At 38.9% G+C, this 13,272-nt stretch overlaps 1 protein-coding gene across 1 annotated transcript in view; it reads right to left on the reverse strand.

Annotated features, from left to right (window-relative positions):
- Positions 1-10,240, reverse strand: part of Tox (thymocyte selection associated high mobility group box) — a 158,164-nt gene extending 147,924 nt beyond the window's left edge. Inside the window, exon 1 of the mRNA XM_036179883.1 lies at positions 10,179-10,240. Coding sequence (XP_036035776.1) covers positions 10,179-10,229 — 51 coding nt within the window. The 5' untranslated portion in view covers positions 10,230-10,240. The remainder of the gene's footprint in view (positions 1-10,178) is intronic.
- Between the last annotated feature and the right edge of the window lie 3,032 nt (positions 10,241-13,272).

A 13,272-nucleotide genomic window follows, 5' to 3' on the forward strand; every position in this document is an offset into this window, starting at 1 on the left:
GGAATGGGAAAGAGAATTGCTTCCTCTTAGTGTGTCCTCACAGTATGTTAGAGGACATTTTAAAATCAAGCATGGGGTGTAGTTGTCATAAATAATGGAAAACAAAAGCAAAAACAATAACTGTTTTCCTGACAACAATGTGTTCCTACTACCCACGTGGGTGATGAGGGAAAGCAGGCCAAAGTGAGGAGTTACTACAAGACCCCAGTCAAGGTCACACCTGATTTTCAGTGACAGGTTTCCATGTTTCCCGTTTACTGGGCTAAATGAAGTATTTAATTTCAATTTTAAATATATAATCGTAGGTAAAATGCAACCTACACTTTTTCAACAGTTTTTTTTTTTTAGTTCTTATGACCAAATACACTCAGAGATCTTGTTTTACAAATTGTTTTATTTTATAGTAATCTAAGTAAATCAAGTTTTAAAAAAGGAGAACAGTCCTGAAATGTATGTCTTCCCAGAGCCTTTTTACTGCACACTTGATATTTCATTTTGACCTTTTGTTTTCAATTTTACGAAGGAAAATCCTATCACAGGGGTCTGATTTAGGAGTTAGAAACACCAGACACAAATCTCAGGTCACCTCTTAGCAAGAACAGTCACTTTATTTTCTCCTCAAATCCCAAGTCTATACAACAGAGACAATAGTGGTCAACTCATGAAGAGGTTGTCATGGTGAAGTAAGAAAAACGAAAGAAATGTACAGGCTATGGGTGATGCCCTAGTCCACAAGAAGCAGTCAGCATCTGTAAGATATATTTATTTCAACACTGTGTAATTTAGCCTCTTCACATATAACATCATGAATGATTTTTAATGCTAATGAACATTATTTAGACCATTGTTCAAATCTATGTATATTATTCATTGTTCTGTAATTTATTTCATCAGGTTTTAATTTTGAATATTTAGACTGTTCTCAATTTTCCTGTTATGAATCACTGTGATGAATCATATCCATTTATTTCCTTAGGAGAATATTCTAGAGATCTATGTTTATGCTTAAATGTAATCACAGAATGCTACAAAAATTTCATGTTTAAAATAGTGTGTTGAAATCTAATGAATTTTGTTCACTTATTAAATTTTTTTAAAAGTATGGATTTCTCTTGTTCCAAAGTATGTGTAAAACAAGCAAATCTGTCAGCATTTCTGAGCTGCAGTCTCCTTGTCCGCAGTGCATGTCTGTAGTGGTGCAGACAAAGCTTGTCTAGTGAAGAGGAGGAGGAAGCAATTACTACCAATGATAAACCAAATCCTGATGCTGCAGATAGCCACCTTACAGAAATAGAATTCTATGTGAACAAAGATGCATTTGCTGATTTTGTTGCTTAAAAATTCAAGTAGCTACTGTTTCACTTGGTTGAACCTAGTAATTCTCAAAGCACCCCACACATGTGACACTGTGCAGCTCTTTTGATTCAGGAAAGGACTGAGGCTAACATGTCAGCAAGTGACACAATTTTCAAATGAAATGAAGCCTCATCCAACAAAGATGGAAGCTAACCTTCCCAAGCCCGAGGAGCTCATGTGAAATTTACTTTTTGGTGTTTTCCATGTCACTTAAACTGTCTCAGCACCCTTGAGTGATTGTAAGGATTGAAGGAGGTGCTGGCAAAGCTTCACCTCGGTTTCACTGGCAGAAAACGTAGCTGACAGTCACTTTCATTTTTATGAATTTAATTCTTTCTTGACGTGAGGAAGGGGTATGCTAACTTAAGCTTCCAGCAAACTTAAATGTCCTACTAAAACTCATCATCTGCTTCAGAGCATAAGAAATAAAGAAGGAAGTGAATGGAACAAGATGGCAGCGGAGTAAGATGGTCAGCCTTGCAACTGTCTTCTCAACAGAGAGGCTAATGTGAACAGCTATGCATCACCAAGCTGCCCTCACGGAGGAGCATGGGACCTGGGAAACTGGCTAAGTCCACAGTTTCAGAAGTAAAGGCCTCCTTCCAGTATAGATGAGGATGAGTTCAACTTCCCACAGGTGAGTAGAGCCACTGGCACTCACCCCTATGTTCTCCAAAACCTTTCTGCTTTGTGATTTCAGGACCTAAGAACTCACAGTAGGTTTGGCTCTTAAAGAATGCCCTCTCGCTGTATCCAGAAAAGCCCTCATTGTTGGTCTCAACCTGGGACCCTCTGAGATCTGGTGAACTACCCCATCGAAATAATTTGGTGCTGGTCTTTGCAGTCACTTATTTGGTTTTCCTGTTGATACGGTCAGTAGCCAGAACCCACAGACAGCAAGGTTGCTGTGGAGAACACAATCCAAGACATCCACCAACCAATGCCAACCTATTAGGGTTTCTGCAAAATATTTTAAGTATCTAAACTATTAAATAATATAGGTCAGATGAAGTATAGAAAAAATAAAGAAATAAATAAAAATTAAAGTGAAACCTCTGAACTTCTGGGAAGTCTAGCTGCTTCTGTTTCCAAACCCAGGAACTGAAACTACTTAGGGAAACTTAACACATCTGAAAGGTGTTTGGGGTGGCAGGTAAGGGGACAGCAGAAAGTACCAGAGACTGGGGTGGGTGGAAAAATCCCTCAGGCCTCAGCATTGTACTTGTACTAAAAATGAGCATACTCGTTCCTACTTGACATATTAAAGTTTTAGTGATTTTTAGAACAAAATTTAATTGCCTTGGAAACAGTTGGTATACACAGGCATCATGACTCAACACACTACTGTTCCGACACTGAAATGCCACTATGTTTTTAGGCATTCTTTGGTGACAAGTTTATTATGAGTGTCCAAAAGTATATTGTGTTATAAACACTGATTTTATCACAAAAGTCATACTCATCTATGTGTCAAAGCAAAAGAAATTCAAAGTATAATTGTGAGCAAGGCAAAGAAGTAGTTTCAAACTGTACCAGATACAGGTGTGTGATGGGCAGCTGTGCTCTACTGCACAGGCCTCTCCCACCGCCTGCATGGCATGCAGTCTCAAGAGCTTCTCCCACGGAGAAAACCTACTCCAAATGGAGCTTGGCATTCCCAGGATCTGTTTTTACCACTAATGCTGTTCCATTCATGTGTTTTCATAATTTTTATCACTGAGATGCATTTCCCTAATGCCTGAAAAAACAGACTATTAGACAATTATAATGAAATGCTCAAGCATGCCCAGCAACAAACATTCATTTTTTGAAAGTAAAAAATGAGTCTTATATTCACAAATCCCACCGCTTGGAAATGTATATGATACACAACATTTAACCTGTCAGCAGCCTCATTAGTGTCAATGAGTAGAAACTGGCAATCAGGGGATGGAGAGCTTCACATGTGTTTATGTTTTAAAATGTTCCTGAAATAGCTCTGCTTGCAGGGTTGAAACACAACACTTCTCCAGGACAAATGGATTTCAGTTTACATTTTATGGTCTATCTACATTTTAAAGAAATTTGTATTTCACACATGGATCATCATTTGTAATTAACAGAGTCAATAGTCCGCAAAATAATAATAAAATGAAATAAAATAATAATTATTATTAATAATAAATTTAACTATACTGGTACATAAATGATCCAGAAAATGCAGGAATATTGATGTGTCTTTAATGAGCATGAGCTTAAAGATATCTATTTGTATGGTGCCTGTATTCAGTATCCATAGAACCATTAAGACATTTTCATAAAGTGGAAGAAATATGTGAGTTATTTCAAGATATAATGCAGAGAAACAGACTTCCATGTAAGAAGCCAATTTAGGAAGAAAACAACATAAACAATAGTAACTTGTGTATTCAAGTAAGGCATCTTTTAAATTTTGAGTAATGAAGATGTCAAGTCAAATGCTAGAGTAGTTTAACTTAATTAGGTGGCCTATTTTTCCAGGCATCCTTTCATTTCCCATTGAAAACTCAGCTTGTATGCAAGGTAACAGGAGCAATTTTGTCTTGTAATGAATACCTCGGGGACTGCACAGTAATCATGTGAATGCTATACTGAAGACTGGTTTGAGTAACTAGTCTGTGCTTGTTAAGATGCCAGATTCTATTGGCCGAACTAGATTACTCAGTGCATGCAGCTTCATTATTTTATTGGGCCAATGGTCAAAAAGTCAAGCCAACTTTACTTCAGAAAAATTTCCAAAAGGAATCAATCTAAAAGTAATCAGTCTAATTTTTAGTTCAAATTTATGTCACAATTATGGGATTTTTATGGCCCATAATAAAGATTTTTTTCTTTAAAAATACCACACTTTTTAGGTTCCTTTTGCCATGTCTCATTTACACTCTGATCTACTACAGTGTTTTCTTATTAGGAAAACATATAATTACAAAATAGAGAGTCATTGGTATGTTTGAAAATTTTAGAACATAATTCTAAGAATATGTTTTGAGAAAATATTAGTGCAAAGATGAATTTGGAGAGCCAAGTGGCTGCACTGCTGTGGGGCTGTTAGCTACAAATAGCAACAAGTTGCTGCAGTGTGGGTCTAGTTATTGTCTACTCACTGTTATGTTAATATTGCAAGTCTTGTTCTTGAAATGGCTCCCCCAGGAGAAGGGGACACTGGCATCCCAGATTAAATGTCCTAGCTTATCCCCAGATAAGTGGTGATACAACAATAAACCAAATAATTTGAGGTATATTACGTTTCCACAATACAAGGTTGAGAATCTTTGCAAATGGAATTCTCAGAGAATCAATGTGACAAAAACACACATAATATGCTTACTTATTTACTTATCTTTCAACAAATGGTGCTGCATAACTCAGACAGTTCAATTATTATTCCAGGCACAGAAGACTCAGAAAGAAAGAAGAGCAACAAGTCGCACCCTCCAGGGTTCACAACCATACAGGGAAGACAAGGCCAGACTCTGGGAGCTGTGTGCCACAGAGTGAGGAGCTTGCTCCTCCACAGCAAAGATGTGAGACATTGCCAAGACCTTGAGGTCCACCTCCCAGTAACACTGAGGAAAAGCGGAAAGGTGAAGGAGGTGGGCAGGTTAGATGAATTCATGAAGGATGATGATCAGAGCACAACAGTGTGGTTGAAAGGAGAAGAAAGACTCAGAAGTCATGGGGAAAAAGTAGAGTCCACACTAACTGGGTAAGTATGGCCCAAGTGATGAGGAGACTATACAGGGCTGTGCTCACAGACTGGGTAGTGATTTTTGTCAGTATGAGAAAAAGAATTTTGACGTGTGAGAATCGGAAAGCTGGAGAGGATGCATTGCACCTTGAAGAAATGGTAAATTGGAGTCTGCCAGGTACAGTTCCCTAGAAGAGTCAGAAACCAAACCTGGGGCTCACAGGGAGAGTTTTCCCCACATGCACAGATGCTTCTGGATTTTCGTTTGTACTTGAAACGTAGTTTGAGTCAGGAAAACAGTGCTGCTATACTTTATTATTTTGGCTAGCCTCCTGAATAAAGAAGTATGTAAGGCAATTAACTTACAAAGAGAAAGGTTTCTTTTGATGCATAGTTTCAAAGGTTTCAGTTCATGGCTGACAGCATTGTTGCTTTAGGCTACTGGTGGGCCTGCTAGATAGCAATTGTAATCAAGAGAGAAGGAGCTTATGGTCCCACAAACTGCATTAAGGGTGTGTCCTCTATGACCTAAGGATCGCCAGCTTTGCCATATTTCCCTTCCACATAGTACCATTATGCTGAAGAGCATGGAGGTGATGTTTGGACCTCTAAGGACAGTCATCTAAAGCATAGCTTTTACTCCTTGTTTGAGATCTTGAGACTTTGATAGCAGATAAGAGACAGAATTCTAGTGCAGATTGGAGATTGGAAGGAAGCAGAGAGAAAATGGATCAGAAACTGAGAGTAATGTAGAGTATGCTCTTAGATCTGGGTGCTTAACATTTATGGCTCAGTGTTAGACTCTGAATTAGTATAAACAAGTCATTCAAGCAAAGCATAACTCCCCAGAGAGGGAGCAGCCAATGGAGAGGAAGAAGAAATGGTAAAGAAGGAAGGATGCTGGAAGCAGGGTGGATTGAATGGGAGTGGTGCAGACAATCACACAGAAGAGAAAACATGTAGTGTTTTGAAGGTCAAGGGCAGGGATGAAATAGTTTCTAAAGAAAAAAGGCTTTAACCATGAAACCTAAATGCCTCCATTACTGAAAATCAGAAAAACAACTTTGAGAACCCCCCAGCAAGGGACTCTTCCTTGTATAAAAACCCTCATCCTCCTCATCTTTTCATACAGGCCTGTCACTGTAAAGAGCAGAAGCAGGGACCTGGAGCACACACAATGCTGTCCCTAGGAGTGGACACCAGGGAGCAGAGGATGAAGATGTACTGTGAAAAGGAATATTCTTGAAATGCTTGTAGAAGAAGAAAGAATGGGAAGAAATGATGCATGGCCAAGGATAGACTATCTCAGGGGCCACAGAGGGCACTGATGAAGACAAGTAGGTGGCCCCCATCCCTGTGATGCACTTAATTCAGAGGGCCACTGACACGTCAATCAAGGCACATCTAAGATGCTGTGGAAGGTACTGCACTGCAGCTGGGAGCCAGGGAGGAGCTTCATGTGGTAAGCAGTAAGGAACACTCCACAGAAGGTGTATCTGAGAACCCGGAGAAGATTCTAGTAGAAATCCAGCTCAGGCAGGAAGCCCAGTTCCCACCACCATGGCATGCTTTCTGGTGTAGCAATCTAGATAAATTTTAAAATAAATTTTGTTGTATCTATTCAAGATTTGCAGCACAATGTGGGGCATTGACATAAAATGATGGTTACTGCAGTGAAACAGATAAATGTGGCCATCATCACAGAGGAGCACTGTATGTAGCTGGAGACCTTCTCTCCAGCCCCCGCCAAGCCCTGTTATTCCAACAGCCCATTTATAAAACAAACACACAGACATTTATATTATTTAAACTGCTTGGCCATCAGCTCAGACCTACCATTGTCTAGCTCTTACTCTTTTATTCAGCCCATCTCTATTAATCTATTCTTTGCCACGTGGCTTGTGGCTTACTGGTACCTTACATCTTCCTTGTCCTGGCGGCTGCTGCAGTGTCGCCTCCTGCCTTCCTGTTCTCTCTATTCTCCTCTCTCTTAGTCCCGCCTATACTTCCTGCCTGGCTATTGGCCAATCATTGTTTTATTTACCAATGAATCATCCACAGCAGAGCACTTATCCTTGTGTGTGACAAGAATATCATCTATTCATTTGGGAAGATCTTAAATATGTTAACAACAGTTTTCATGTTGGATCTCCTGACTTGTTCTTTCTATTTGTCTGCTCCTTTGTGTCTTAGTCTAACTCTATTGTCTCTCTCAAGCATGACAAGAAGGCTGTTCCCTTCCTACCTGGCTCTCCTATAATCTCTTCACATCTTCCCTCAAATTGGACAAGCCCATCTTGCAAGATCAAGAGTTATCCAGCAACAATGGTCACTTTGGACAGGGTTTGGAAACACACAAAAAGAAATATTGCACTGCATGAAATATGATGATTGCATTCAGGATTAAAACAAGTTAAATGGTGTTTAAATCCAAGTCCTGAGTGCCCAGAACAGTTACACCTGTTAGAGCAGAAAATAGTTTTCCAAGCATGGCACCAGGGTGCAGTGGCAATGTTATGGGCTTTTCTTACATACTTGTCAGTCTTATGATCCTGGTGTATTCAATTTAAGACCTATCAATTACCAAGCCATATGCAAAAAATTTTAAGAGTCTGTATATACTAGCTTAAGAGGTAGAGATCACACTCAGCAGATAGGGCAAGGAGCCCTTTGAGACTATCTGAAAGAATATCATTAATTTTTACAGTGTACTTTCATTTCTGGAGCAGCTCCAGCATAGGCTTTCTATAAAAATCATCTCAAGTTCAGGATTATGCTATATGCTTGCAGAAGCATCCCAGCAAAAACACAGTTCCATATGTTGCTACTTAGCAACGTAGTCTGTAAGTCCCACAGCAGGCACCAAGCTGAAAACTAAACAGGAATTATAATGTTGAGTGATGCAATGAGGCAACTTGTCCTGGATTACTAAACTACGCAGCTGTTTGATGTTAGGTAGGAACTGGAACAAAACTCTTTTCTTTCCTACAGGGTGACAAAGATTCTATTTATGGCTGCCTAAAGGATACTTTGGTTAAAATACCCAAAAGAATACCAGGTAATGAATTCTTGAACACAGTATATTGCAGGAAACAAAAAGAATGTTAAGTGTAAAATTTATCAAAGGCCATTTGACTTGGGTTATATGTGAAGTTTATTTGCATCTAGGGTAGGTACTGTCGTTCATTGCTCTAATTTTAAAAAACAACTCATTCTAAAAAAGAACAAAACAAAACATTTTCATACATCCTGCATTATTAAAAAAATACTTTGCTCCTGGCTCACAAAGATGCCATGTCTTTAGAAAGCACAAAATTATTTGGATCTCTTTATTCCTTCATTATAAACAGTCACTGTATTGGAAACATTCTTAAGAACTCCTGACCAAAATATTAAGAGAAATAGTGCTGGTTGTTTGATTTTGGTAAGGGATTAATATTCTGCACTATAGTCAAATTTAGAAACCTAAGGAGCTGAGTTGCAAAGATGCGTATATTCTGAAGTTGCCATCCTTTATCCAAAACTCCTTAAGACGGACATAATGGTTCTCTGCGAGCGAGCAGCTGCTTTATAACAGTAATCATTTATTGAGTTTGTGTTTCTACTGTTTCAAACAAATTCAATTAGCCTTCACACTTCAAAACCCTAAAGGCCCAAAGAGATGGTACTGGCTTGCTTTAATCTAATAGTAATACTAAACTTGTCAGTACAGTTTTGGGATTGATGGTTAGAAGCAAATTAATAGTAACATTTTTCATTTTTTAATCAAACAGTCCTATTCAGAACTACCTATGGGTCCTGGAGGGTACTTAGCAGAATGAATTCAGTAAAGGAAGAATTCTACATGCAAAGCGTGCCTTTCAGAGAGGTTCTTACATTGATCTTCTCTATAGAATGGAAGCCAACAGAATCCAGGTCTTTGAACTTCATGATGATCTTTACGGTTGGACAATGCAGGAGAGTGTCCAGAACGTCTGCCAGACAAGGCAGTGGTCATAATGACTTCTAAATAAATTCTGAGTTCATGGAGCTATATGCCTGCTTGTTTTTAGTTAAGCAGAAGACATTTACTCATATAACATTGCTGTTATCTGCAGTAGATTGTGTTTTCTGACAACAACCATGAAAGAAAATGGCTTTGTACACAGCCACTTTGCACCCCTCTCCTCTCAGTGGTCAAACAAAGTCAGGCAGATAAATAGGTATTGAAAACTACTACCTGGGAGTTTATGCTTTCAGTAGCTGGCTTTTGAAATCCCAGGCAAATGTAATTTTTACCACTGAAGAAAAAAATAGGTTCATGTCCACAAAATGCTCCCGTGAACTCTCCCTACTCTCATTTATTCATTTATTTATTTTTGCTTATAGTGTTCAGATATTCTATGTTATCCCGGCACCCTAGGGCAGTTATAATTTTGCTTTAACTGCCCTCTCTGGATTAGAGGGCCCGGTTTTAAGTATCTGAAAATAAATAGGCAAGCATTTACTTTTATAAATGTAACCATTTACATTCCCATTCCACTTTTGTTGTCACTTCTCATGATTAAATACCTTGTCAACCTTTCCCAGGGAAATGGACACAAAGGTGCCCTTGAAAGATTTCAATCATGTTTGTGCTCGGGGACCTAAAAGCCACTCTCTCCCCTGCCCACCAGAAAGTCTTAAAAGCAGCCATCCAGGACTCACCAGCCATAATACCTCAGTGATGAACATAATGCGTGTTTGAAAATGGCCCTAAACAGTTGATAATTGAAGCTATTGGTGGCATGTGTCGCTTACAATGATAAACTCATCCACGATCAGAAACACAAATAACTTGCACCTGTAAAGACTTTATTTCCTAAAGGTAACACAACTGTTTAGGAAAGCTCATGCTGGCAAAACAGCTGCTTGCCATTCTGGAGGGGAAGCAAGGTAGCATCCTCCAACAAATGCCAAAGCTGGTGCTTTATCAGCTCCATCTCATTAACTGGAAACAAGGCTTAAATGCTTTGTTTATAAATTATGATTATTCCTGATTGCGGCAGTTACTGATAGTGCTACTCATTTGCAATGCAACTCTTTGAATTTGTTTAATTACAATTTGAAACAAGGCAGAGAAGATTAATTAACCCACCTGGCTGGCTGGCACATAGTCCTGGCTCGGCTCTGTCATGCTCATGTACATGTTCTCACCGTCAAACTGCGAATGAAATAATAGTAAACATTGAGCAATCTTGACGTGTGTGTGTGTGTGTGTGTGTGTGTGTGTGTGTGTGTGTGTGTGCTTCTCCACCCCACCCCCCACCAAACTGGAAAACAGTAGCCATAAAAAATAGCATGGCTGGGAATATGAAAAATCTGTCTCAGTCAGTGAGCCACATCTTTCCTTTGATGCTTCTGTTGTCATCTCCCCTGACCCTGTGTGTCAGTGATTTGGAGTAATTAGTACTCTAGTAATTACAGCAAGCGAGCAAGAAATGAATGGTTTCCTTTCATCTGCAATCTGTTTTAAAACAAAATGGCTCATTTTGCACGCCATGTATACATACTGCAGTTGGGCTGTAATGAAGTATTAAATGAATGGCATGCTTTCTGAAAAGAAAAAATAATGGAAAATACAAGGAGGCGCAGCTCCGTGCATTCTGAGTTAAGCTCTCCAAAAAGAAAAAGTGCAGAATTTCATAATGGACTAATACTGGCTTCACTCTAACAGTCTTTGATTAGAAAAGCATTCTAAATTTATAGTAATATTTGAAGAAAGCATGTGCCACCATGCTAACCGTGGCTAAGAACAGAATATAAGAATAAAAAGAAAAACCAAAACTTACAGGTACCATGATCAAATTTTTTTCCTTAAATTTTTCAAGTACATAGAATGAATATAAACAGGCCAATGCATACAAATTGACCCATATATTTGCAACAAGAGAAAAGGAGGGTATTCACAGGGCAGCCCTGTTGCAGAAGTATGAAACAAGCCATAGCACTGACAGAAGCAGAGTGCACTTGGTGACACTGGGTTTAAATCGCTCCATTCAATCTGCTTCTATCTGGAGTCTCTTGGTAAATGGGGAAAGTATTCCTCTTCAGTTAAAGGAAGATTTTTCCTAAGGCAATCATCAAATGGACCAATATAATCAGTTTCAACACTAGGTCTGGATATGTGCTTAGTGACTGGCTTTTTAGACAGAGGAACTTGCAAATGTGAGAATCTACTTTTCAAAACAAAATAATCACTGATAGAAGTACAAGTTAATGGCAATATGAACATTTTTACATACCACTAAACTGATAAAGGCAAACAGAAAGCCACGAGTCAGAGACATTCTATTCCATTACCTATGGGTTACTAGCCCTATAAGAAGGTTATACAGGCCCACCTACAGAGTTATCAGAGCCTGTACTATAGTCAGCAATAGTGAATTGTAGTGGTGAAATGCCCCCTAATGAAGCACTAATCTTCAAAGGTCTTATTAATAAAAACAAACCCAGTACCAGTTATTGGGGTGAACGCTAGAAGATCAGAGAAGCAGAACAAGCCACAGCTAACCTCACCTTGCCAATTCCTCAGCTGATCTTGGTTCCTCAAACTGGAAGCCTCTGAGTCCTCATCCAGAACGAATTTCAGCTGAACTGCTGCTAAAAGCCTAAAGGCTTAACCAGACTCTAGTTTCTGGTCCTCACACCTTATATACCTTTCAGCTTCCTGCCATCACTTCCTGGCATTGAAGGTGTATGTCACCATGCCTGGCTGTTTCCAGTGTGGCTTTGAACTCAGAGATCCGGATGGGTCTCTGCCTTTGGAACGCTAGGATTAAAGATGTGTGCTACCACTGCCTAACCTCTATGTTTAATATTGTGGCTGTTCTATTCTCTAACCCCCAGATAAGTTTATTGGGGTGCACATATATCAACCATACCCTAATGACACTGGAGCACCCATCAGGTTCATCTCAAATACCGAAAGGATTTCTTCATGTATCACCCTAAAAACACATTTCATGTCTTGCACACTACCTATCTTCGTGGTCACAAGGTCCTTTATTGAATGACATGGTTGTTGTGCAATCCAGAGAATAGCACAAGTAGAGAGGAGAGTTGTGTGACTCAGCTGCTCTGTCCACTGGCTCAGAGGTTTTGATTCCTAATGACTTACCAAAGGATGATGTTCTGCCAGTCAGGTGAGTTCCACTAAACACCAGTCACACCACATATCAAACACTTCAAATTCTGACAAAAACCTTCACAGGGAATTCTCCAACATGGCCTGCTGTGAGATACACTGGTTTGTTTGCAAATGTTTTCTATGTTAAAATGCCAAAGAACCACTTAAAATATGGACAGTTTTTTTGACTATGACAAACTAAACAGAACAGAAGTAGTGAAGTGAATCAGAGCTTTGTGGTCCATGCATATTCTAGAATGTGTTACTTTCTATTTCATCTTCTCAAACTCATTTTCTAAATCTGGTATCATCCTCAAGCCAGCTAGAGCTTTGAAGTTTTGGTTTTAGTCTATCCAAAGTGTAGGCTAATTGAATATGTTCATGTTACTGTTCTGGATGAACACTTTCCCCAAAATGTACCAAAGTTAAGTGATTTTGAGCCAAGGCTGAAATAGCATCTCGCAATAAAAAAGTATGCGGTTATAAACATTGCATTTTTTTGTATATTCCATGTCCCTTCTACCTATAAACTTATCTACTGACATGCATTAACTAATTTAATTTTTTTTACTACTAAGAGTTACGTATTATTATTAATACTTTAATATTATAAATGAACATAGAAAGAGGCAGAGCAGGTAGACTAGACACTGAGTTATACAGCTTCTACCAGGCATGTCTGGTATTAGCCATGGCTGACTCACACATGCACTCACCCGCTAGAGCAGGTCAATATATTCTGAGTCATAATGGTAAGTCAGCCACCAATTCTGAAGATAGTGTTACGGCAACTGGTGACAGTTCAGGTTGAATGTCCCTAATCACGAAGTTGGAAAGCCAAATTGCTTTTAAATTTGAGATATTTTAAGCACCACCATTATGTCGCAAGTATAAAACTCTATATATCTTTCTACAGTACAAATAATGCAGGCACATTAAAAATAGTATATGAAATTGCCTTCTGATTATTGATATATAGGTAAATGAAATGTGAATGTCTTGCTTATATTTAGGCCATCTCTCTCTTTCACACAGACACTCACTGACACACACACACACACAC

Source organism: Onychomys torridus, chromosome 2, assembly GCF_903995425.1.
Source record: "Onychomys torridus chromosome 2, mOncTor1.1, whole genome shotgun sequence".
Taxonomy (NCBI): domain Eukaryota; kingdom Metazoa; phylum Chordata; class Mammalia; order Rodentia; family Cricetidae; genus Onychomys; species Onychomys torridus.